The sequence below is a fragment of the Acomys minous genome (assembly GCF_964271855.1).
Source record: "Acomys minous genome assembly, chromosome: 18".
Classification (NCBI taxonomy): Eukaryota; Metazoa; Chordata; class Mammalia; order Rodentia; family Muridae; genus Acomys; species Acomys minous.
This window is the reverse complement of record NC_140501.1, coordinates 33,933,851-33,961,767: the sequence shown is the minus strand read 5'-3', so window position 1 is coordinate 33,961,767 and position 27,917 is coordinate 33,933,851. Positions and strand designations below refer to the sequence as shown.

Genomic DNA, 27,917 nt, shown 5'->3' with positions numbered 1-27,917 from the left:
TCATGATAAGAGCATTTAAAACCTCTTATTCAAGGAAGATACAGGCGGATGAAACTTGGTAAGATGAGGTCAGACGATAGGAGAGGAGGGCCCCCCTTTCTGAGGACTATGGGAGGGAGGGAAGGTGGGACAGGAGGGCGAGAAGGGAGGAGGCTACAAGCCGGATATAAAGTGAACAAATTATAAAAGAAAAAAAAAAAAGGAAAGAAAAGAAAAAAACCTTCTTTAAAACATACTCATTTTCTAGAATTAACATGCCACGGAATTAAATACAATGAGTATGTTATTAGCCAATATTAATAAGAAATCAAGTCTGAAAAGGATTGAAGAACTTGTTCACATTCTAACATTTACTTCTCCAAAGAGGAACAGCATAATCTAAATCTGGTGGCCTAAGACGCAGGTTCTAAACTGCCCTCAGCCAACACAGTGTCCCTCAAATAAGGAAACTGCAATAGTCAAAAGCAAATGGTAGCAAAATACAGTAAATAATTTGATGTAAAATACAGTATTTGTGAGAAGATCATCTTCCCTTTTTAAACTATAAATTCTATAAAGTCATTATCTGTGAATGAAAATATGCACACAAAATGTTATTTGAATCACTCTGACATTCATTTCAATGTCAAGAAACAATAACTATAATACAGAAGCGCTGAGAATAGAGCTCAGTGACGACGCACTTCTCCAGCTCGTATGAGGCCCTGAGCCTGATTCTCAGCACTATAAGAAGGAGAAGGAGAACAAAATATGAGGAAGATGAAGAAAGATGAGAAAGGAGGACTAAAATGGGAAAAGGGGAAAGAGAGGGAAGAAGGAGAGGGAACAGGACAAATGAAGGAGAATAAGATAAGCAAAAGTCTAAGAAGAAAAGCTAACAGAGGGAGGAAAATGAGCAGGGGAGGAAAAGGAGGAGGAACTGAAAGGAATGGAGAGCAAAGACTAAACAGAAAGACAGGAGGAAAGCTAAGAATCATGCATCAGCACACATGCACCCAGGGCACAAACCAACGCTTAGATTTGCACACCAAAATCTAAACAGCCTTTCTAGAATGGGAAAGTAATGAAACTGGATGCTTGGCTTTCTCTGTGCCTAGGACCACAGGTCAGATTTGCAAATGACTGCTATTGACACATATGTGCATAAAGAGGCAAGCTTCAGCATGGTGTCTAACTGGCCAAAAACAGCCACACTGAGGCAGCTCAGTCCCACCTGCTCTAGCAGGATTGTCCCAAAGCTGACTCTCACATGAAGGTAGGAAGCTCCATTTAAAAGAACTCATGCTAAGATCACATTGTAAGAGTACGAGTCCAACGGAACTGCATGCTCCTGGTGGGAGCTTCCACAGCTCCTAGTGTCAGAGTATCCATCGCCCAGAACTTTTCAGCAGCTCTGGACTATACACACACACACACACAAATAAATAAAATAATAAAAAATAAAAATAAAAATCTATGATTGTTTTGCTTCGGCACACTCCTTGCTCAACACTTCAATTCTTCCCCTAAGTGAGCTATTGTCCGGTAACCTAAAGATACATGTGGTCCACCATTGGACCCTGTTGCCAGTATGCACCATGATGAACTCTGGTTTTACCATCACTCCCCCTCTACAAACGGCTTCTTGGAACCAGTGCCAAGCCAAGGTCTTTGGAAGTAATAGAACCAGGATTCTGTCTCAATGCTCTGGTAACTGTCTTTGTTCTTTGCTCAGTCAGTTTTCCCATTTTCGAAAACATTTTAAAGGCTTACTTATAATTAGAATCCCAATCTTCCTGAAGGTGGGGCTGAATATCTTACCATCACATTATATGCTGAGTACTTGATTAGTTACAACCATAATAAATATAACCAAGTCCCTTGAAGCTTCAGTGCCTTTTAGTACTCTTATCTACTCAACTCATCAAGTCTTACACATGAATTTTCAAAAGCCACTGTACTTGTTTTTAGAAAAGGTAAGGCTGATTCATAATTTCATTTAATTGTATATAAAAAAAGAATTAGATAATAAAAAGAACCCACTTGTATATTTTCACCCTCCACTCAGAATTTTTATTAAGGGTTGAGCTTAAAGCAGTTTAAAATAAACATAATGAGGAATGCAGTTGCTTACAGAATTATTTTAGGCCCCTAACTAATAATTTGATTAACAAGGATTGGACAGATATTTTAATCATGCAAATAAGAAACTGATCCAACTGCCCAAAAATAAATCACCATTCAAACTGTGAGCTTCTGTACATCACCCAATGCAGGGGAAACGGTGGAAACTTACATGCTCTCCTCCCCTACAATGCACACTGCAGACAGAAGCTTCACCACATCTGCCATCATATTGGGCTGCTTGGGATCCATGGCCTTTGCCAGCAAGGAGAGACTCCTCTCTTCACTCATAATTCTTTCTAAACCATACTGTAACATTCAAAAGTAAGTCAAATGTTAGGAGTTGCTGCAAAATATGGTGCATGTATTCTTAAAAATTACATTTTTACCTCTAAGAAAGACAAAGTATGAAAATCTTGTAACACTATAAAAATTTCCCAAGCATACAAAGAACCTATGGAGAAATGAGAGATTCTCAAGAGACTTACAAAATAGGCAAATACTAAAATAGTTATTGGAGACAGGAGCATCTCTGCTTTGAGAAAGACGGTTGGTAAAAGCTGCAAGCAAACACACAGATGAGTACTGTCCAAGAGAAAGATAAGGTGAACCAAAGCATGAATAAGTATGCATCATTTTCATGAAATAAGGGAAATACCTTTAGGTACAGTTAACCCAGCATATTAAACTGTTATTATTCTATCATGTAAACAAGGCAGAACATTTTTATTTTCCAGAAGATGATAGTCCAGTTGTATTTTATACTTAGACCACATCTGAATTTAGAATTGACATAGTCCAAGTATTCAAAAACCAAATGTCTATCTACCACAGGACAGTACAGGTCTAGGTGTGAACATAGTTTATAAAGGTTAAGGACAATTTGGAAAGGAACTTGTAAAAATTGCCATAGTAAAATATGCATTCTGAACACAGTGATTTCTTATCAGGAAGTCAATAATGTTGTAAATAAACACATACCTAATGACTTAGGGAAAGATAAAGTTTGCTTGCTATCACCACATTGTCACATCCAATTAGAAGATAAGTAACTAGGTTAAAGACATTATTTTAAGAAAATACGTATCTCTTGGCATACCAACAATCTGCAGCAGTATAAGAATACAGACAATAAAAGACAAAATAATATTTTGGATCATTGTAAATAGCGTGATACTTGTGGATCAAGTTACTACTGTAAATGAACACAGGGTCCTTGATCCCAATTACATACCTATCACTTACAGATGAAGACTGGCAATAAACATAGGTATCAAAGCAAACTCCAACCAGCTTAAATCCAAATGCTTTGTTGTAAAATCATACTGATAACGTCATTATCTCATATATAAGCATTTATGCAAAAAGAAAAAGAATCCACAAACTGGATATTATGATGAAATGCTGTGCTTCCTAGAAAACAGTAAGGGCAGAGGTATGATGGCGGAAGTGTAAGCAGAGGAGCAAGACCACAGGAACGGCAGAGGGAAAAGTTCTTTCTCCTTCCTAGTGGGAAAAAGATGACCAACAATTTAACTGGCCTGGAGAGGCTTGTTCTTATGATGTTCTGAACTGTTTCATAAGAAGCAGTGGAGACTTTAAAAGCTGGCAGAGGGCTAAAAGCCCACACTTTGCCCTGGTGATATTAGAGAAAATTGTCAGCAGCATAGAAAGCACCATTTGGACCCGACTCGGAAAATCTAAGATTATCAAGCACCAACAGCATGCTCTGTCCCAACAAGCCTGCAGGCTGAGTAAAGTAAAGCTTGTCTCCAGTGCCTGTCTTCCAGATTCAGAACCGGTGGCTCCTCCAACTCATGACAACCCATAATATGCTGCAGGCAGCTTTCCTACCCTTTCCATCCAACCTCCTGGTTCTAACTACTGTGCAGGAAGGCTGGAATACGAGCACACTGATCTCATGTTTAGACCACCATCCTGTGACAGCAAAGGCATGTACTCTAATTTTCTCAATGCTAAGAAAACAAAACAAGCAAAAAAGCAAATGGTGGTGCTCATTTTGCGACTAGAATGAGGCCGTGTTTCTGTAACTATTACTAAACAGAGAACTCCTATATAATTCAATAAAATTATGTATGTGAAGACTGTAAAAAAAAAAAAAAAAAAAGAAGTTGACTGAGAAATAGTTCACTTACCAGTGCTAGCACCAAAGTGCTTTAATGAAAGCTTTTATAAGTGAGAGTGCTAACACCAATTTGGGCAGATCTAAAAAAGTATCTTTCCTGAATGCCAAGGACTCATTTAAGGTAATATGATAACTGGCCTGGACCAATACTGGGTTCTATTTGAATTCCACAGGAGGCCTATTGTTACCTAACAGAATTCCAGGCTGCTGAAGATAAGATGTTTAGGTAAGGGAAGGTAAGTACTCTCACACCTGAGAAGACAGCCAGCATCAGTAACACATGGATACTGCTAACAGGAGAGAGAATATGAGTGATAGATGACTTTGACAGGAGTCCCTTGCTAATGTGAGCATATTTAAAGCCACAAACACCTGATGAAAAGGAAGTCTTTGATTGCCTTAGTATTTTTTAATATTTTATTAATTTATTCATATTACATCTCAATGGTTATCACATCCCTTGTATCCTCCCATTCTTCCCTCCCTCCTATTTTCCCCTTACTCCCCTCCCCTATGACTATGACAGAGGGGGACCTCCTCCCCCTGTATATGCTCATAGGGTATCAAGTCTCTTCTTGGTAGCCTGCTATCCTTCCTCTGAGTGCCACCAGGCCTCCCCATTCAGGGGCCATGGTCAAATATGGGGAACGAGAGTTCGTGTGAAAGTCAGACCCCACTCTCCAGTCAACTGGGGAGCATGTCCTGTCCATTGGCTAGATCTGGATAGGGGTTTGAAGTTAACTGCATGTATTGTCCTTGGCTGGTGCCATAGTTTGAGCAGGACCCCTGGGCCCAGATCTGCCCATCATAATGTTATTCTTGTAGGTTTCTAGGACTCTCTGGATCCTTCTATTTTGCCATTCTCCCATGCTTCTCTCGCCTAGAGTCCCAATAGGATGTCCTCCCCTCTGTCCCACTTTCCTGGTAAGTGAAGACTTTCATGGGACATGTCCCTTGGGCTAGTGTGCAGATATAAGAGAGTATATACAATTTGACTCTTTCTGCTTCTGGGTTAACTCACTCATTATGATCATTTCTATTTCAATCCATTTGTCCACAAATTTCTGGAATTCCTTGTTTTTAATAGCTGAATAGTATTCCACAGTGAAAGTGTAGCATTGCCTCAGTATTTTAAAAGAGCCATTTAAAAATATTTTAGTTCCATTTAATATGAGAATTTTTTATTTTGAATGACACAGTTGTATATATTTAATTATTGTTACCAAATAAGTTTAAAAAATGATACTTTCATTATTCAGTAAAATGCAGTGAAGACCTAACAGTGATGATTGGCAAAGTACCACCTGTATAGCTGATTACATGAGGTTTAGAAGAACAAACAACAACCTTGGTTTCATAATCTGACCCCCAACTTTAGTAATGGGAATCTAGACTTTAAAATATTAATCTCAAGTGGCAGTGACTGAATTTTGTGCCCTTGTTGGCCTAAGTGCCACTAGCAAATTCAAATGTAATATTTTATGGCTCTACATAAACAAACTATAAGAAATAAAATCTACTATGAAAGAACAGATTGCATAAGAATATAAATATATGAGTTAGCCTCAAATTCTGAGCAAAAGCAAGTAAAGATGTTATTTTGTACATACTAATTCACTTAAACATCAGTCTTCTCAAATTCAAATCTGGTCACATACAGACCTTGGGTTGAATAAGGCAGCATCTCCTCTCTTGTGAGCCTCATATTAGAAGCACAATTCCCCTTCTAAGTGCTCACTTTAAGGAGCCTTGAAGCTGATAGGCAGCTCACCTTGCATACTGGAGGGGCTATCTACAAAAAATTTCTTATGCTTACTCTAAGACAAAATAGGTGGCTTACTCTTCAAGAAGAATATAAAAATAACCTATTTCACAAACAAAGCTTAATTCTCAGAGAGAGAAAGAGAGAGAGCATGAGTGAGCTTGGTGTGAGTCTGCTCATCAGGCATTCTCCTTGGAAAGTGCCAGATTGGGAAGAAAGGAAACAACATTCTGAACATTAAAAATGGAAGACTGTTAAAACTAAGATGTATATTCTTGTGATAAAAGTAGACCAATAATTGACATGACCATGATTTGATCAACTAACAATTAGCTGGTATTACTTTATTATCTTAAACAGCTGCAATACCATTTTCAAAGTATTCGATATTGGAAGTAAACCTTGTATTATAATTGAGTTGTATGGGTACAATACCTCATATTAGAGTAGAAATGTGTGTAAAGAATAAATAATATTAAATTTGAATTCTATACCAATGTGTCAGAATTAAACTTATTTTGCATCATTATATAAAATGCAAATCTCTGATGGGGTTGAAGACTAGATAGTTTAGTCTTATAATTAAGCTTAGTTGTTTAGGATTAAGATGTTTTTAGGTCTAGATAGATGTTTTAAGTTGATAGAGATGAGATAAGATAGATACTGATTTACATCCAGAAATTTAGATTTACCAGGATAGGAAAGATATTTTCTACAAGGTTGCCAAATACAAATAGGCAAAACATTATGAATGTAACATTTATATAATTTCTAATTGTTTTGTGGTTCTTCTTGCTATATTTAGTTTATTTTATTTATGTGTAATAATATAAATATGTATGTAAAAAAAGAAATATAATAAATTTTTAAAAATTTTAATGGAAGATTGTCAAGATAACTCAGCAGATAAAGACATTTGTCGCCAGACCTGAGAACCTGGGTTCAGTCCCCAGAACCCACACTGTTAAAGAAGAGAACCAGTTTCCATCAGCTGTCTCTGACTTCCACACTTAGACTGTGGTACAAGTGTACAGGCACACACAAGCACAACATAAACAGTTGTCTAAAATAATTAGAAAACTCTACAGAATGCATTTGCATAAAACACAAATAATTAGAAAACACAGTTGCTATAATAAAATTAAATACTGATTTCAACATTTATATATTTAACCCTCTGAATGTTTATTTTTAAAGAAAGAAGCAAAATATGCTACATCAAAATAAGCTGAAAATGTACAGGTTTTCTATATAAAGACATCACACATCACAACACCATAGGTAACCTTTGCTCCCCTGGTGTCCAAAAGCAGCTGACATACCTGTCATTACATCACACACCATGAGATAGATGGGCTTACACTCAGAGCTAAAATAACGGCAGAAAATCATGCTAGTATCAACAATCAGCAAGATGTAGGTAGGCTGAACAATGAAGGTCTGAAGTCTTCCGTTTAAGTCAACTTCACTACACAAATGCTATAGATGTGCTGTATTATGCTGACTCGATAATAAATGTATCACAGAGCATTTCTAGAATCTTCTCATGCTTTCATATGTTAATTTTATCATAGGTTTTAAATTCCCAGGATATGAAACTTGAATCTCTGCTAACCTATGTTATGACAGACTATAGTTAGTAATTGTGTAGTATACTATGGTTTAGATACTGCTGAGTTTTTGAAAATCAAGAGGGAGAAAGGCAAAAGAAGAGCCAAAGTAGAGAGAACAGGAGAGAAAGTTAGTTCATCTGGAGACAACGGTTCATGCTTCAGGAGTGAGCCTGTTCACTCATCAAACCTGGACTCAAACCTACTATCACCCCATGACATGTAAGTAGAGAACTCGATGGTCATGGTCTAATTCATGTGAGAGTCTGTCGTGAGCATGTGCATCTGCATACCTGGGTATTCATCAGGGCTTTCAGACACTGGATAACTTTGTGTTGATTCTTCTTTACAACTTTTCCTTGGCTGTATTAACATAAAGTATAACAATATTAGATGACAGTTTGACACAGAACGATAGCTAAATTAAAAATTATTAACAATACTTACATTTGCCCATTAATCAGTTTTTCCAAAATATCCAGTAATAACCCGAGTCCCTCATGGCCAAAGCTTTGCACCCAACTGAAAAACATGAACAAAAGTGAGTTTCATCTTAAGTGTGAACTTAGCAGAAAGAAGAAATACTATATGCCTATAACTTTTTACATTTTTATTCGTGACCATGACTACAGTATAAGCATAACACTAGATACAAAGCTGTTGATGACTCATATAACTTGACTGAAAGAGTTAAGAACATCAGTGGTTGACAGCAATAGGCTAACACGGTGCACTCTGGCTTCTGAGAGCTGAGCCCTTTCCCTGGTCCATGTTCAACATGTTCGTAACTAGGAATCCTCCATGAAAACACAAGTATTTGGACCAAAAACTTGGGGAAACTATCAGAGTTCACTCAGCCCAGCCATTAACTCCATCATCACACAAATGGATAAGCCTCAGTCTGGACTATAGCAAAGAACAAAACCAGAACAGGTAAGGAAAAACTACAAAGGGAGTGTGTGCCCTGAGAGGAAGAAAAGGGAACAAAAATCTATTTATACAGCTGGGTTTGGTGGCTTACACATTTAATCCCAGACCTTGAGAGGCAGAAGCAAATGAATCTCTGTGAGTTCAAGGCGAGCCTGTCTACAAAACAAGATACAGGATACACAGGGCAACATGAAGAGAAACCCTGCCTCGGGGGGGGAAAAAAGGTAAACACAATAAAGAGAGGAATATTAGGCGAACTTCTCAAACTACTAAAATGCAGCTCTATAACTATTATGAATATCCTAAGTTTCAAGGTTCAATTTCTTTAAAAACAGAGGGAAAATTAAACATTATCCATTAAATGTTTCCATCATAACTGGTAGGCACCTGGTGAGTGATACAATCATGATGTTTATGAAACTAGGACATTATTAACACTACACCAAAGATTGTGTTGATTTCAGAAAAACAAATACCACAAGCAGTGATCTAGAAACACACGTCAACACATAACATAATGGTAACTTTGACTCCCAAAAAATGTAGAGGAAAGGATAACACAAATTTGATGCCTATGCTTCCTTATTTGCCTGTTGGCATATATGGTTTTCCATGTGCATAATGTATGAAAAGTAAATGCTAAAAATAAGTTTTGATCAAACAAGCAAAAACAGGCACCATAGAGAATAACAACAAACCTAAGTTACATACCAGAAAATATGCAACTTTCTCATTTATGACATAGAGAAACTTCTCCATTGAAAGCTAAGCATAGAGTGACCACAGCATAGTATTAGCCTAAAAACAGAAATATAACTGCCCAAATAACTGTACAAAGCCTAGGAATAACTCTTTACTTCCACAGTCTAGAGATTTTCAGCAATGCAATTTTAAGTGCACTCTGGGAATTGGTCTTTCCAATAAACACTGTTGGGAACCTTGACATCTGAACCTTGACATCCGTATGCACAATGAAGATCTTTATCTCTATTTAGTAATAAGTTGACTATAAGTCAGTGAAAGACTTACATGTAGGAGCTCAAACAATAAAGCTACTGGCTTTTAAGAAATGAGAGGAACTTCAGGGCCCTGGAACACTAAGAATTTTTTGTCACAGGTTCCCAGAGGTACAAGAAACAAAAGTTGAAGGAACCAAATACAATCAAATCAAATCCAAAGCATCTGTTCCACGGCAAAGGAGGCAAGCAGCAGAGCGATGAAGACAGTCAACACACTGGGAGAGTGCACTAGCAAATAAGACAGCTCACAAGAGGCTAATACCGACAACATAGAAAGGGCTCCGAAAACCCAACTGCAAAAACAACAATAACCTGATTAACAAGTAGGAAAACAACCTAAATGATCCTTCTTAGAGGAAAACAAAGAAATAGCCAACGAGTAAATGAAACATGCTCAGCATGGCTAACAGCCAAGACACAAACACGGCAAAGCCAAAGTAAGCTGTAGTGAAGTGCCATTCCATAAAGAACAACTGTTAACAAAAAGACAAAAGGAACACCATCTGTCAAGGATGGGGGGTAAAGGGAAGGCTTACATATAGCTGGTAAGAATGCAAATTAGTACAGCCATTACAGGGAACAGCAAGAGGCTTCTTCACCATTTAATAAACTACAATATGAACAATCAATTATGAACAATCAATTGCAGGGTAAGAATTGTATCCAAAGGAAATAGTCGGCCAGGCAAACTTGCCCTCCCATGTTTACTGCAGCACTGTTCACAACTGCCAAGGTACAGAAGCGACTAAGTGCCCAGAACCTAATGTCTAGATGAGGAAATGTGGTGCACAGACATGATGGATCATTGATCAGGCATAAGAAATGAAATCTTGGCGCTGCGACAGCATGAGGAGACCTGGAAATCCTTACATTAAGTGAAATGGGCCAGGCACAGAATGATAAGCACTGTGTCATCATCTCATTTCTGAGTGCAACTGAAAAAAGCTGATCACATTGAACCTGGACACTAGCAGTGGATATGAGGGTGGGGAAGGGTAGGGGAAATGCATGGACAGTTTGCTGAGTGGGTACTAACAGAGCAAAACAAGAGCCTCTGGTGTGCCTACAGGGATTATAGCTACTGCTATGTGCTACCCATCTCTGAAGTCAGAAGAGAGGGTTTCAAATATTGGTACTCAAGAGAAATGATAAATGGGTAAGGGAAGAGATGTTTAACCTAAATATCATAGTGCAGGTAGGTATTAAAACAGTGCACAATACACCCCAAGGCATGAAGGATCTTCCTGTTTAAAACTTAAACTATGTTTGTTGTTTAAAACCCCTCTTCTGCATTTTACACTGTGGATACAACTTCACCACGCATAAACATTCAGAATTCTGGACATAGCAAAGAGACAAATTTATTTCTAAACTGCACATTTCTTTGCATACACAGGGGAAGTTTACAGTTAGACAATCTTCCTCATCTCTTCTCTGCCCAGGGAAAGCCATGATATATCTAATTCAACAATGCCAGGAACAGCAAAGGCACACCTCATCAAAGACTGAAGACCACTATTGTGGCTGAGCTGAGGAGAACAGGTAAGTAGACTCCACTGCTGTCAAACGAAGATGCTGCTTCAAAAGTGAAGTTTACTTTTCACTCTCAGCTGCAGACAGATTACCCACAGGCATTTCAAATCTGGCTTTCATGTTTCATGAAAATACCTACAGCATCTGCTTAGCTCTTTCGCTTGTTGACATCTTATTCTGTATTTATTCTTATTTCACATGCAGTGCAGAAGCTTGAAATCAAACATGCAATGAGTAATTCGTGAGCGATACTCGACTGGTATTGGGATGTGGGAAGTCTCTCCACTCGTGACCTCTTGTGTCAGTACTTCCCAGCGGGCCTTCAATCTTTTGTTTAAAGTGAATTTTCAACCATCTCCATATTCAAAAGTACGCCCAGAAGATTTTTAAAGCTAATATGAATGATTTGAGACTATTCCTACTGCTATCACCTTCATTCATCAGCAAATAAAGTTACTATTCTGATTTGCTTTTACCAAAATATTTTGTTAACGTAACAAAAGCAGATGGATGCACTTAATATGCTACTGTTGTGAAGCATACCTATGTTAGAAAGCATACAAACTCATGCAGAACACACACTTCTCTAATGAGTAATTAATTACAGAACATATCTATGTAAACTTTAACAACATTAACGTAGCAATTATAATCAGAAAAACTGGACCTACAGTTCTCAAATCAAATATTTCTACACATCCTCGATGTGACTTTTCTAGACTTCACAAGCATCATATTTTCCAAGTACTTACATTACATTTAAGTTAATTGGTCATGAAAAAAAAAAAAAACTACAGTAACAGGAAAATAAGCAAATCGCAAATCACACTAGCTTATCTTTTCATTATGGGAATTTCTCAGCAACAACAAAATCAAGGTGAACAAACTCTAAAGTGAACACTGTAAGAATGTAATAAAATAATGTCTTAGCCTTACAGATCTCCAAAAAAGGAAAACTGTTTTGTTTTGTGTGTGTGTTTTGTTATTGTTTTTGAAATATAATTACATCATTTGCTTTCTTGTACCAACCCCTTTCCAAAGCTACTTTTTTAAATTCTTTGAGAGTTTCAAACTATACTAGGATCCATCCCCTCCCCAAACTCCTGCCAAGCCTACCCCTTCCCTCCCAACCAACTTTTCAATCATCAAGTCTAACTGGTGATGCCCACATATTCTTGGGGTATGGCCACCAGCTACAGCAGAGTAGACCAAAAGCAGCTAAACCTTTTGTGCTCCTGGGAGTTTTCATTCTGTCTTTTAAATGAGTAACTTCATCATCTTTCTCTTTTTCTGTAAGTATTATATATTACGTGGTAAACTACCTAGAAAGGTTACACTTTATAGTTCATACAGGATATTTTATAAAATAGAAAATTAGAATGAATATAGAGAATGACAGATAAAAGAGAAACATACTATTTAAACAAATATCAGAAAGGGTATTTATGACAATGCGGGTCAAAATACATATAGAGGGGACTGACTCTGACACGAACTCTGATGCCCCACATTTCACCTCTTCCCCTTGATGGGGGCCTGGTGGCACTTAGAGAAAGGGTAAGCAGGCTACCAATATGAGACTTGATAGGATGTGACCAAATGGTGGGGGAGGAGGGCCCCTTAGGTCACAGACCTAGAGGAGAGGAATAGGATGAAAGAGGGGTAGAGGAATAGGGTGAAAGCAGGATGGAGGGAGGAACAGGAGGATACAAGTGAGGGGAAAACAATTGAGTTGTAATCTGAATAAATTAATTAAATAAAAAAAAGAAATTACACAAAGGGGGCTAACCTGCTGGGAAGGCAAATATTTTCTGAGATATAGGTCTACATAGCAATTTCCAGGACAGCCAGGGATGCATAGATTCTATCTCAAAAAAATAAAAAAGTTACCTTTTGTGACAGTTGCATAAACATCTGCATCCACTGTTCTAATGGGCATTTGTCTTTAGCAAACTCAAGACCACATTACACCCCAATCCTAACTATTTTCATCAGTCACTATTGAGGGACACAAATAACCACATCTTTACTTCTAGAGGTTGAAATGTGGTCCTGCAAGTGCAGGTCTGGAGGCTTGACAGGTGCTAATTGAAATTCACAGATTTCTACCCAAAAAAAAAAAAAAAAAAAAAAGTAAGGTTTCTCATCAATCAAGAAAACTGGAAAAATATTTCCAACTGATCTACGAATGATCAACGCTCAGGAAACACGAGCAGCAGGCCTTGCTCTAGCCTAGCAGCCAAGTACCATCAAGACGTCTGTCTAACAGTACCTGCAGGTGAGAATGAAGGGGCAACATATAAACACTGCTTCTGCATGAATGGAAAGTACAAAGACCACTATGACACCTGTATGATGGGGAAAGTGCTTTAAAGTAGAAAGTAATGCATGAGGTTAAATACTAATCTAACCTGCCTCTCTTAAAGTTCAGAAGCAGAAGATAACCAAATTCTCAAGCACCTAAAGGAAAACTAAGAGACAATCAAATAGAGCTTGCCAGTAAGGAAGAAAAGCTGAGAGGAAGTGATAGTAAACCTTCACAGAGAGACTGAAGAAGAGGACATGGGATGTCAATTCTTCAGAACTATAGTCCAAACCCCATTTAAACATTCAAAAGCAGTTTAGGTTGGACAATCAGTTATTGCTTCCAGGGACACGGGATAAAAGCAAAAGCAAATAAAAATGGTTTGTGAAACCTTGTTTTAGAAAGCAAATCTACCTAGTCACTCCAATTAAAAGTGGGGGGTCGACAGTCAGATTTCAGACTGGTCACAAATACCTTCCCATCATCAGCCTGTGGTGTTTAAAGTTACTGCCTCTCTTCCTATGTGTGTCCTTTGGAGAGGAAGAAAGCATATATCCTGAATGACCAGAATTCAAATAGTACTACCAGACCATAAAAATAATCTTACCCAATGCAAATTCCACCACCACCACCACTTTTTTTTGGGGGGGGGGGGCGGGGGACGGTTTAGTTTTCTTTTTCGAAACAGGGTTTCTCTGTTGCCCTGGCTGTCGTGAACTTGCTTTGTAGAGCAGGCAGGCCTCAGCTCACAAAGACTCTCCAGCCTCTGCCTCCGAGGGCTGGGATTAAAGGTATGCTTCACCACCACACAGCCCAAGGCAAATTTCCTCAGGAACTATTTCTCATTGTCCAAACTGAGTTATATATACATTAAGGATGCACCAAAAGGTTTTAAATGAAATGAAGAAGGTTTTGCTTACTCCTATTTCAAAGGACTCAATTTTAGGTCCCAGTACCCACACCAGGCTGCTAACGACCGCATACAACTCCAGTTCCAGGGAAATCAAGGTATCTAGCCTCCCTAGACACTAGCACTCACATTCACATACCAGCAAACAAAGAGACATTTTTCATTCAAAAAATTAAAGTTAAAATTTTAAAATAATAATCTTAAAATGTAAACTATTCAATAAAACAGTCATATTTATTACATGTAAGAAAGGTGTTCTGGAGTAAGACATTAAGGTCACCTCATGCTGGTGCCTAGATATGTATCTTTTGTCACATATAGAGAACACGGCATAGGAGATAGCTAGCATCTTTGCAACAACACTGAACTTGTCTCAGCCTCCATAGTCCACACAGCAACTCAGCTTTCAGATTGAGTATGCATCTACACTGAAGCAAGAATGATGGGTCTGGAGCTGATGTCCTAATTCACATTTCAGGACTTGCCTGACTGCAACTCCAAGGGTGATGCTTCCTTACTATTAAACTTCAAGTGTTCATTAACAATGGCAGCCAACCTTTTTTAAGGGCTCACTGGGTCCATGATTCTGCATTAGGTTTAAGAAATACAAAAATGAATAAAATATGTTCTCTGCCCTTGAAGCGATCATAGATTAGTGGCTGAAACAAATACAGGAACAAAATTATTTCCATAATGTAGTAAGTGCTATCATTGTGATACTATGAAAACAAAGACTTCACCGTAACTGATATCCGGTCAAAATACTGAAGGCGAAGTCACAGAACAAGGGGCTTTTGTACAGGTGAAAAGATGAGGTCCAAGTAATTAATGCCCCAGAAAGCTCTATGAGAAATGACACAGACCAGGCACTAATCCCTTGATGAGAATTCTATATACCAAGGATAACAGGAAGCACCAAACAGCTACACACGTAGGAAGGGTACTGAGTTTTAGGGGTTCAGAAGGCATGGCATGTTCCAGATAGAGGCTGAGTCAGTCACCCTAAAGTCTAAAGTGTTTGTACTGTCTGGAAGGCAGACTACACAGCACAATGGAGTCTACCATGGATGCAGAGTTGCAGGTCCATCTACAGAGAGGAAAGCTTAGTCAAGGTCTCTGTGAGAGGAGAAAGGATGGGATATAGTGGTTAGTAGTATATCATCAGAAAATGCTCCCCACGGTTGGCAAACATCATCAACTAGACTAAAAGGAACTGTGGCTTGTTTGTTTTATTTCTGACTAAGGCAGGTTCCAAAGCCCCATGGACATTACTGAGAAAGGGACATCTGGAAGAACAAGGAGCTTAGCATGTAACATTACAGTGGGCACTCATCTTGATTACTGTCCTTCTCCACCTAAGACCTGGTGTCTGGAAGAATCTGGTCAAGGAAATGGAGATAGAGCAATGGTTCTTTGCCTATGTGATCTGATAGACAGTACATTCATCCTCCTAAGGATATGTGCATCATGTACCTAAGGACCAGAAACTATGAATATACAATAGAACATTGGTCAAAGGGAGAATTAGGTTACCAAGCAAGAAATCTTTAAATTAAGAGAATAGAGCTAGATTACCCAGTTTGTCCAGTCTAATCATATAACTCTTAGAAGTTATAACTCACTTGATTTAAGATATCAAAAGTGGAAGATTCAATATATGAAAAGGAATGAACCCACCTTTATTTGTCATGTGTTTTGTCTATTTGCTCAGATTTTAGTTGACTTCATTGATTCTTTCATAGCTTTCAGTATAAGTGTACTGAACTTAATTCATTAGAATTAGAATATTTAAGATATTGTCAAAGATTTTTATCTTCCCCAAGTTAATAGCTAATACACTGAAATTAAACTGATTTTTATACGTTCATCTTGAATCCTTCATCCCTGATGAAATGACTGATAAATTCTAAAAACATTTGGTATTTAGAAATTCTCTTTTTAAACAATCATTCCAGGAACCGAAGGATACAAGGGATGGAATAACAATTGAGATATAATCTGAATAAATTAATTAAATAATAAAAAGAAAAAAATAAACAATCATCCCTCCTGCAAACACAAACATTTGTGTTTCCCTCTGTAGTCTGTATGCTTGTCATTTTCTGTTTTTGCCTCTGTGCTCTGGATATAACCTATGGTAATCAATAATGCAAGTAGGCACCCCTTGTCTTATTCTCATTTTATGGGGGAAGGATATAGTCTTTCATCCTTAAATATAACACTAATCTATAGGGTATCTTTTGAACTCTTTTTGTAATACTATTTTATATAGATGGTTATCTTGCCTACATGTATGTCTGTGAATAACATATATACCTGGTATCCCTGGAGGCATAGAGAGGGCACCAAGTTCCTGGAACTGGAATTTCAAATGCTTGTTAGTCACTATGTGAGTGCTTGAAATCCAATTCAGAAGTTCTGGAAGAGCAGGCAGTGTCCTTAACCACTGAGCCATCTCTCCAGTCCTTTATCAGTCAGACTTTTTCACTATCAAGTGGACAAAGTTAATGAATGTATTATTTGCCTAGAGCTATGACAAAAAAAGCAAGAAAAGGTAAATGGTTTAAAACAACATATGTACTCATTTACATCATGCACATTTTCTTGGTAAATTATTAGGTGTTGTTTAAGTTCATCAAGAAGTTGCTGCTTGAAGTAACACTGTCAATGTCTCATTTTAAAGCTAAGTATTTTTGCTTTAATTTTTATAACACCCTTTATTTGGGGGTGGGCTTTGCCACCAACTTTGTGAGGCAGAGGGAATAACACAAAGACTCAAGTGTACAAACGTCACATTCACAAAAATAATTGAATAACAAACCAATTTTAACGACTGTATAAGAATGGGAATACAGCTCAGAGGGAGAGTATTTACCTAGCATGCATGATGCTGTAAGTTCAGTTTCCAGCTCTGCAAAAATCTAAGTGTTTCTAGTCAAAGAGAGAAGCTGGAACTTCAGCCACAGAAACCTCATCTGTGACGAGAAAGCTCAATTGAAAACCCCAAGTGACTGCCTCAACTTCCCTAGTGGCAGTGGTTCTCTACTGGATGCAATGAGCACCACTTTGATAACGTTACTTTACATTTTACAATTTGTTCTTTTACTTAGAGACCTCACCTAAGGGGACATGCTGCTCTTCCCAGGACTCTATGAGTTGGAACTCCAGCTGGCTGCCATAACAGAGCTTCCCTGGAGGCTTCTGCTTGGTGTTTGTAAGCTCCCTCTGGTGACATTACCTTCCTGCTGTTACTGTTTCTTTTATTTGAAAGCTTCACTGGAGGGGACTCTCTCTACCAAATGTCCAGCTGACTAGCTAAAAGGGACTGCTCAATCGATTTCTATTGGATACTCTGAGCATTCAATTGAATAATGTTTTGCTATCTTCTGTCTACCAGTTGCTATTTATTATTACTTTAGCTTGCTGTATACTCATTCAAAACTCACCCATTCGAAACCAAAATTATGTCTAGCATAAATCATTCTCCACACTCTATAAAACTGTGTACTTCGAAACAGTACAAGTCCAAGAGTAAGATGTCATCCAGAAGACAGCATCGTGTGAATACTGTTTCTGAATTCCCTCCTCTCCACAAAAGGACTCTGTGCTCCTGTGATGACAAGAGTCATGCTGTAACAGTTTGATTTTCTAATACTGTGATAAAACATTCTGACCAAAGCAACTTGGAAGAGTAAAGGGTTTATTTGGCTTCTACTTTCTGATCACAATCCATTATTGTGGAAAGCCAGAACAAGAATCCAAGCAAAAACCTTGAGACGGAAACAGGAGCAAACAGGAGCAAACACCATAAAGGAATGCAGCTGGCTTGTTCCCAAAGCTTGGCCACCTTGTTTTTGTTTGTTTTATTGTTTTTGTTTTGTTTTGTTTTGTTTTGTTTTTTGCTTTTTCGTGTTTTTCGAGGCAGGGTTTCTCTGTGTAGCCTTGGCTATCCTACACTTTGTAGACCAGGCAGGCCTCAAACTCACAGCAATCTGCCTGCCTCTGCCTCCCTGAGTGCTGGGGTTACAGGCATGCACCACCACACCTGGCTGCAAGCTGGCTTTTTAATACAACCCAGGTCCACCTGACCAGAGAGGTAGCACTACCCACAGGAGGCTGGGCCCATCCCACATGAAACACTAATCAAGGAAATGAGCTAGATCCTTGTCTATGGGCCAATTAGATGAAGGCAAATCCTCAACTGACAATCCCTCTTCCCAGGAAGATGACTCTAGCTTGTGTAAAGCTGACAAGCTCCATCATGCTGCCACAAGAATTACATCACATTACATAACCCTCTTTCTAAATAAAAAGTGGCAATGTAAACATATAGTTGAGGTGTCATTACACTCTCTGTCCTACTTTTTCTGAGACTTTTACATTTATTTCTCTAATCAACAAGCATTATTAGATTTTGGCCAATTTTTACTCTGAAGTAATCCATCTGATTATATAACTTGTCTTCTTCGGCTTAAGTTACAGGGCATTAACTAAGAATCTTTGTGTGTATAGTTAATGTATACATTGGTCTATAGACTATGCAGTATACTTCAGATTTTCATGTTTGTATGGTCTCCATCTGGTTTAACTATCGGGTAAAAGAGTAGTGGAAAAAACTAAAATGTTTCTGAGTGGCCTGCTTCCCTCAAGAGTCTTCTCCATTAGATGTGTGACACGTTCTCCAGAGATAACATCCATACGTGAACACGGCTGGGGAGACATTTTAATTAGGAATTTCACTGACTTACTACTTATCAACCCATCTAAATTGTCTGCTTTTTACACTCTACTGCATATGAAGTAATGGTTTAACAAATTTCAAAAGAATTGGCTTATCTTATCCAAATTATTCAATTTGTGTACTTAAAGCAGGTTACAAATATGCTGATCTGTTTTATGTTATTCTAACAAAATGCCTGATGCTGGGGACCTCATAAAGAGGCAGTTTATTATTAGTTCACAGGAGGCATAAAGTCCTACATTGGCCAGCCTAGTGTGTTCAATCTCTAGCAGAAACCACTAGATGATGTCATCACATGGACATTCCTGAGGGGAGAATAGCACTGGACTTTGTTTCACAGAGAAGAATAAGGCTGGGCATGGCCTGGCTTTTTTCAAGGCAACCATTTCCCCCCTGTGGATTCTGAAGGCTTTAATCCTCAACCACCAGATTAACCCTAGCACCTAGTCACCTTTTAACTTACTTCTCTCCAGCAATTCCTTTCCTACATATTCTTTAACTACACCTGAGATCTCACTTAAGCTTCCCTGCACTGCTTCACCTGGAGCAGCTAATTCCTTACTTCCACGCTAACAGCAGCGGAGCCCTGAGCAGCGTGTGCAGCTTCACTATCACCTTCCTCTCCAAACACTTCAGGCAAGTCACAGATTTGGTAACCTTCACCATTGTCTCATTCTCAGAGCTGCTGTCCAGAACTGAAAGGAACCCTCTCCTGCACATCTCTGTGCTCAGAGTTCACCTGCTGACATCCTGGAGTAACATCCTGCTACTCCCCTACCTCCACCATCTTCTTCGCAGACCACCCGCTTGGCCTGCTCTGCATCGTGTCCAATAAGAAACCTGTTGCCCTGGAAATGGTTTTCTCTGGCCGTCCTTCCTTTCTGCTTCCAAGACTTTCAGTCATACCTACAATAATGTTTCTTAGCTGCTTTAAAAGTTGTCAGTGGATAAGTCGAGGATATTTGTTGTATACTGATTTTTCTTCATCCAATTTGGAATGTTCTGGTATGGTAGGTTATACTAAAACATGGGGATTTGGGGTATAAGAGGAGAAAACACCTCAACTGCCAAAAGGAATAGGATTTCAAGCTTCCCCTGAGTACACTGTAGACAAAGAAGTCTGCCTAACATGGCTGGAAACTTGGCCTCTACAAATTGCTAACTAGCAGGCAAGAGCAGGGCTGCCTTGTTAACCTTTACCATATAACATCTCCTGGCAGTGTGGAGAGGGGTTAAAAGGGCTGTTACAAAGGTGCTGGTGGACTCAGCTGGGAATGGAAAAGACTGTCTATTCTAGTGTAGAAATGAAGGTCCAAGCTTCCTGCTACGGTTTCTCTCCTGTGAGTAGGAAAGAGCCATGGGTTTCTTCTGTGGTGTTTTTTGGATAGACTGATAATCTGCAAAAGGCTACCTGGCCTAGCCAAAGGACAGAGACAAATCCAATAAAAAGAAAGCTAGAACCAGAGCCAACATGGTAAAGCACTTGTGTAGTTTACATTTAAAAATGTAGATTGAACATCTTATTTTTTTAAATGTTTTTGCTCCCATATAGGAAATTTACACAAATATATGGAACAAAAACATTCTTAAGCATTTTCCACCTACTCAGATAACTCAATTGCTGGTATTTCTAATATGTATACGAAACACTTATTAATGCCTGTGGCTAACAAACACTATTTCCTAACACATCCACACACCTTGGCTCCCACAAAAAGTCAGTAGGTTTGTTTCCAAATCTGTTCTTAGCAATGGTGCTGCTTTGGCAGATGCTGAAGAAGAAGAAGAATGAAGAAGAAGAAGAATGAAGAAGAAGAAGAATGAAGAAGAAGAAGAAGAAGAAGAAGAAGAAGAAGAAGAAGAAGAAGAAGAAGAAGAAGAAGAAGAAGAAGAAGGAGAAGAAGAAGAAGAAGAAGAAGCAATAAAATCATATAAACATATAACATATCATGTAAAAGGAAAGGCTTTGGAAAAGCTGACATGGTTTCCATATTTTAATTTGGTATAGAAGCAGACATGAGTGATACTGTGAATAAGTGGAACACAGCAACTAAAACATTGTTTCAAAGATCACTAAGTCTATACTCAAATTAATCTGTTGTAGACACTTTTTTAGGCTCCTGTTCCATTTTAAAACACCAACATCAGGAAGACAACGGATAATGTGTGTGGCTCAAGCAATCAGCACATTCACCTACACCAAAGCAAGTTCTGAGCCCTGCATCAATGTCTAGACAACTCAGTCAGGCAAAAACTGAGACTAGGGATCTAGGTCAGGGATCTAGAATATATTCAAAGGTTCTGCTAAAGGAACCTAGCAATAAAATGACACCTGCAGACATTCTGCTGTACTCATCCATCAAGATCTGGCTCAGCTTCTTCCCACAGTAGATGAGAACAAAAAAAGGTTCACAACTGGACAATGTAGAGAGTAAAGACCTTGGAACACTCAATCCTAAATGGGATACCCCCATCAAAGCCTTTCCTAGGGGCTCAGGGAACCCTGCAGAAGACGATACAGAAAAATATAGGAGCAAGAGTGGATGGAGGACACCAAGGAAACAAAGCCTTCTAAACACAGGTGGACCGACTGATGCACATATAAACTCACAGAGATTGTGGCAGCATGCCCATGTGGCCAGCACAGGTATGGGCAAGATGGTCACCCAAGAATGAGGAGACATGGACACATACCTCCAACTCCTAACCCAGATGCTATTTTCAATTAACAACTGTTTGTAAATGGAAAAGGAGTTTTCTACAGTGGAGCCTCACTGGGGATACAAACTACAAGGACAGGCTCCATGCTTAGAAGTAGATGCCAGCACAAGATGAACTCAGTGGTATTTTTGGAAGTTCTTTGTCTCATAAAGCTTTTTCTGGGAGCAAAGGGGGAGTATAGGTCCTTTGCATAATGGTTTCTGTGTTTTTTATGGAATTACTATGTGTGTGAAAGTCTATGTTTCTGCATCTATATGTGTTTCTTGTGCTTTTTCTTTGGCTCTTTTCCTTGCTTGCTTTGTCCTATTCCATTTTGTTTGCTATTGGTTTGTCTTAACTTAATTTTAGGTGCTTATTTTCTAAGAACAAAAAGAAAGGGTGTGGATTTGGATGGAAGGATATTTGGAAGAGTTGAGGAAGAGAGAAACTAATCAGAATATATCATATGGAAAAATCTATTTTCAATAAAAAAATAAAAAGCAATGGAAAAATAAATAATTATCTAAATTAGTAGTTCCCAACCTTCCTAATGCTGTGATCCTATAAATAAAATTCCTCATGTAGTGGTGACCACCAATCACAAAATTATTTACATACTTCATAGCTGTAGTTTTGGTACTGTTATTAATTGTAATGTAAATATGATATGAAAAATATCTGAGTACAACCCCTGTGAAAAGGTCAATCAACCCCCAGGGATTGTGGCCCACAGGATGAAAAGCACTGGTCTAGATGAAGAATGTTTATGTTTTGAACTGTCAAAATGTTTAGAGTGTATTTGAGTCATTTATTTTATGACATCGTGCTCTCACAAATGTTTCAATTCACAAAGCAAAGGCGTTAGCACTAGGACCTCCTTGTAGAACTCTCTTCCCTCTTTACTCTCACATACGCATGCAGTCACTGTATAAATTTGGTCTTCACTGTCTTTAGTGACGTTCCTGTAAGGAGCAAATATTGTCACAATGAGAGAAAGACTAATTTTTAAATACCCAAAAGAATAATCTAACACGCATATCTAAAGAAAAATAAGTGTATTTTGCTGAAGATCAATAGAAACATCTTAAAGACTGAGGGGGTAGGATGTGATATTACTGCACATATGTGACAAACTAACAAATTTCATACCTTAACTTAGAAGGTCAGCTTTAATCCTGTATAATATCCAGATCCAAGTTACAGCCCTCTGTCACCCTAATACATCAGTGATGCCGAATATAATTATAACTGATTTTACACTTTCATTTTCACCTACCGTGAGCAAGGTGACTAAATAGTTGAAATGAACTGCTCTGAGGGGACATGGAAAGCATTAGTAAGCCCTGTAGGGCAAGACACTCAAACATCCACATCCCATTCAATGACCAGTTCACAAAAAAATTACAGTAAATTAGAAAAGAAGAAAGAAAAAAATCTGAAACTAAATAATGTTCTGGGTTGTAAAACACATCAAACTTTAGATTCTAACTGTTAAAGAGTATTTGAGGAAACTTTCTGAAAAAGTTACACAGTGAAAATTGACTACTTATTCCTACACCCCATATTAAATGACAGAGTAATAAACAGCAGTCCGTTTTCTTCATGCCTTTAACTATAACAGATTCATGGCTGTACCGAATCTGGGATAGTTTTGCAAATCAGATAAAGAGAAGCCGGTAAAAAGCAGTAGTGAGGCAGTGCAAGGCACTCTACACCTACAGGTGAAAGCACGAGACTGCTGAGAACACCACACTGCACACGTCCAGTGAAAACTAATCCCCCAGCTCAGAGAAACATCAGGAAGAGAAAAGTTCCTATTCAGTACAGTAACTCAGAGAAGTAGACTTCTAGGTATCAAACAGATTTATCATCAGTTCCTGAAAGAACTGAGTAAATTATGCATCTTCAAGTTCTGAGGAAGAATCTACATTTCAGGCCCCCTGCATCCATGTTAAGACAGCCAATATGAGTCACATCAGTACTGATCAAATTCACGATCCACCTTGAGTCTACAAGTTTGTGCTTTCTTCTGTTTCTTCGGGCATAAAGCCTGTTCACAAAATCATCTCCTATCAATTCCATCTGCCCAGGACCCTTTAAGTTTCCTTCTTTGAACCCTTACTAACTTAAGCCCACATCCACTCCAGTCAGTGCCCACTTCTCTACGGCAATTTCACTCCAAATGGTGAGTCTCTATTAAACCCACGTGTTACTCAGTATTCAGTCTAGCTTTTCCCAACCAGACTACGGAAACCTGCTCTTCTCTAAAGTTAGCAATCCTCCTGTTGCCATGGAAAAGCGTTGTGCCCCCACATCAAGGTACTGTGCTACGTGTTTCGTCACACTCTTCTTCAGTTCAGAGAATCAGCCTTTTGGGTTCTTGTCCTCCCCCACTGGCTATAGTTCATGTTATTCAAGCTCTTCTTCATGTATGTAATGGTTTCTTTCTGGACCCTTCTGAACCTGGAAGCCTTGAAGTTTGTATCTTTACTCTCTGACCTGGAATGTCATGCATTAAAGGGATGTTGAAATTAATTTCCATTACAACTATCAACACTAATGTCTACACATTTGTTCAAGGCAAAAAGCTTGGTGTCATTCTTGATTCCTCCTTTTATCCATAATCTGCCAATTCACCAGTTAAGTCCCACAGTCTGTACCTCCAGTTCATACACAGAATCTACGCACTCGGTTGCCATCGCACACTTCCACAATCGTCATGCAAGCCACCCTCATCATCCCTATCACTATGTGTCACACACTGCTATGATCCTTACTTTGTGTGTATGAGAGAGTGAGGAAAGGTGACATAATAGGAGTAACAGAACACAGAATACTGCACATGGTAGGCAAATACTCTACACCACCAAGCTAACCCTCCAATCACCAAGAAGTGTTCTTTAAATGTCACTATTCATCTTCTTGAAAATCTTCAATGATTTCAGTTGGTTTAGAGAAAAAAAAAGTCCAGTCAAGACCTAGCAACTGCCAACCTCTAAAAGTCTGTCGGAGCCTAGCGTCATCTCCCCACTGTCCTGCCATACTGCTTCCCTATCTCAAGGTCTTGCTCAACCAAGATGTACCCAGTCCAGCACTTGCATTCACTTGCTCTCTTAAACAGCAATAGTTTTGTTGGCAGCTTGCATCAAAAAGGCCCTCATTTTTCTACTCTTGGTCCCTTTTATTTTTGTTTAGTAAACTGATACAACACTTTTATATAATGTTTCCAGGTCACAGTCATTCATATTCTCCCTACCTGTTAACTCTCACCCACTCCATGATATCCTAATTTCCGCCTCATATCTCAGATGCCTCTTGTTTACCGCAGTCACTAGCATAAGGATAAGAATACAAACAGCTTGGTTCTATTAACAAATCTGCCCTATACTCTAACAGTATGTTATTCTATGACATATTCCAGTTCTATTTAGATAAAAGTTTGTAATGTCACATATTCTTTAACACGGGTATTTCTTTCACATGAGATCAGTAAGTAGAAGGCAGGAAAATCCCTTGCATCTTGTCTATTTTTCCAACAGGACAATGCATAAAGATACACTAAATATTTAATCTCCTTCTCAAAACGTTAGCAGTATAAGTTTGTGCATTTCACTTTATTCTGGCATCAATTTCTCTATTTTCATGTTACTATTTAGATCTACTTACCATGGACTGTCACCATCTGGGTTCCACATTAAAATTCTAGAACAACGTATTTCTGAGAAATGTACAGCATCATAAGGATTATAAAAGCTCTAAAGCACTACACCTGGGGCATCAAGTGGAGATGGATGGGGATCAGGATTGAAACCAGGTAATCTTTGCACATGACAGATAGGTCTAAGAGAAGGAGGTGCTAAAGACAGCCCAAGCTCTCTTTCCTATGCCTACAACCTGCCTATCTACTGGCCACTGCCTACATTAGAAAACAATAGGATGGCTTGTTTAGCATTAGCTCAATAAGAACAAGATGTCTTGATCAGCAACCATTCATGAAATGAGATCATGAGCCACCACAAAGTAAACAGAACAGTTTAGGTTTAGCCCAGTTGTAGACGAGAACACATTAGGAAGGGATAACCATTCAAAGCATCTTATTTCTAAACCACTAAAATGAATAGACAGGGAAGAACACTGTGGCCGAGTACAGTGGGGGAAGATGACTGAGTATCCTGAGACACTATAAACCATTCTCCTGTGGCGAGTCTACTCATATCCCTGGAAAGTGTATTTTCCCTTTGGTAAACCTCTTTGCTATTTCCCTTTTGTATTTTGTCAAATTCTTCTTGGTGAAGATATAATTCTGATAACATTATCATAGAGCTACATCTCAAGCAGAGACAAAATGAATTTTTGATTGTTAAAACTGTATAGTCTAATAGGGTTGCCAACAGGTAGCAATTTCAGTGTCGTGTTCAACGGCTCAGGCAACCTGTCACAGATTAAGTACTCACAAGCCAAATTTGATAAGGGGCTATGTACTAAACAGCATAGATGAACAAAGATGCCATTCCTGCATCATGGTTTGAGAGACAAAGGTCTGATTAATTCCTTTTATTACAGAAGTGCTGAATGGCATCTCAGTTACCCAAAGCCTCATTTAAGTATTTTGTTTTGTTTTGTTTTGTTTATTGTAACTCCTTCAAATCTTTATGACAAAATAGCACTTGTTTGTTTTCAACATTCATTGTCCAAATAACAATAGGAAATACAAAAATCCATGGCCAACTCAGACACTTTTACTTTTATAAAGTTTTCTGAATTGAACAGCAAAATTTCCTTCTATTTTCAAAGTTCTCCTCACCTCTGTAAGGCTTTTGCTGATGAATAGATAAGCATTTCTTTTATATACACATAAAAAGAAGAATAAGGTAAATGTTTTAATTGAGTCCTTTACACAATTTAACTAGTAATACACTAAAACATAGGAGAAAGCTCAACTGATTAGCCAGAAAGCAAATATGCTGGGCCTCTGTTTGTAAAATACTAGGGACTTTAGTGCTTGAAGCTCAATAATTTCTCTCACTGAAGATTCTATCTTTGAAAAGGAAAACAGAAAACAAAAGTTTTCGGGAATTAACTCCATGTTGATAACTGATGTGGTCTCAAACACATCACCCAGACAACTATAGTAATGAAAAAGATGGCACTTTCTTATATTTCACTTTATGTACTTGGAAAGTTTCCTAAGTTTTATAACCATTTGCATTAAAACATTGAAGAATATCACTATATTTTGTTACTGTCTCTTTTAATAGTAAGCTATCTTGGGTTTTCATTTACATCTTCTGTTTACTTGAATATGTGGAAATTACATCTTAAATAGTCATTATTCAAACCCAGTCATCTATCTACACCTCAACCACACCACCCACTTCTCAAATGCCCAATAACCACATGTGGCAAGTGGCTGCTTCATCTCACAGTGTGGACTCTGCACCTATCAATCAATGCAGAAGGTTTATTAACTGCACAAAAAAAAAAAAATGAGGTTCTGAACTCTGTTACATTGGTACTGACTGTGTTAGCAGTATTTTTAAAAGAAGTCTATTGTAGTCATCCTAATAGAAATTTACATTTTATATTAAATAGACTGGAAAGGAGATACATGTTAGTTTTGACAATACACTAGGAAAACGTTACAATTCTAGGAGCTTTGGGGTCAAGCATAAATTAAGCTGAATGGCTCTTTTCACTATCTAAAGAAGATAGATGTTTATTTGCCAAAAGCAGTGGATGAATTTCTAGTGTGCTCTACTTTGAATGTACTGTGTATTTAACATCAAACCTTTTAAGGCACAAGTAAATTTAACTCAGAAACCAAGTATTTAGAACACATCTTGCTACATCTACATAGGCAGAACAAAGATTCTGTATGGATTACATAAACAAAGAGGAGGCCTCCAGGGTGGAGAATGTTTGGCAAGGAGGCAGAAGCATCTTCATGCCCTCTGCAAACAGGGGAGGGGGAGACATCAACTCCTCCAGCACATTGTTCATTAATATTTGATTCATTTAAATCACTTTTAGAAAGGGCAGAAAATTTGTCTGAAATTAAAGGATGTGTTCAACAAATATTCTTAGAATGAGTAATAAAATGCTATAAAAATTATGAAGCCTGAATACTAATTAAGACATAAATAATAAAAGCCATGCTC

The 27,917-nt window shown here is 38.2% G+C and overlaps 1 protein-coding gene and 1 long non-coding RNA gene across 5 annotated transcripts in view; one reads left to right on the top strand and one right to left on the bottom strand.

Annotated features, from left to right (window-relative positions):
* Positions 1-27,917, bottom strand: part of DIAPH3 (diaphanous related formin 3) — a 454,594-nt gene that overhangs the window by 322,253 nt on the left and 104,424 nt on the right. For 2 of the 3 annotated variants that reach the window (XM_084767928.1, XM_084767927.1), the window contains 3 exons: positions 8,069-8,143; positions 7,915-7,984; positions 2,276-2,412 (listed from right to left, as the gene is read on the bottom strand). In XM_084767928.1, the coding sequence (XP_084624054.1) occupies positions 2,276-2,412; positions 7,915-7,984; positions 8,069-8,143 (282 nt within the window). Of the gene's footprint in view, positions 1-2,275; positions 2,413-4,259; positions 4,394-7,914; positions 7,985-8,068; positions 8,144-27,917 lie in introns of those variants that run through there. The other variant, XM_084767929.1, reaches the window with a different exon arrangement.
* Positions 4,446-27,917, top strand: part of LOC311589471 — a 29,360-nt gene continuing 5,888 nt past the window's right edge. Inside the window, exons 1-4 of one of the 2 annotated variants that reach the window (XR_014776561.1) lie at positions 4,446-4,485; positions 5,075-5,173; positions 7,678-7,843; positions 25,416-25,573. This is a non-coding gene — a long non-coding RNA (uncharacterized lncRNA). Of the gene's footprint in view, positions 4,596-5,074; positions 5,174-7,677; positions 7,844-25,415; positions 25,574-27,917 lie in introns of both variants that reach the window. The other variant, XR_014776562.1, reaches the window with a different exon arrangement.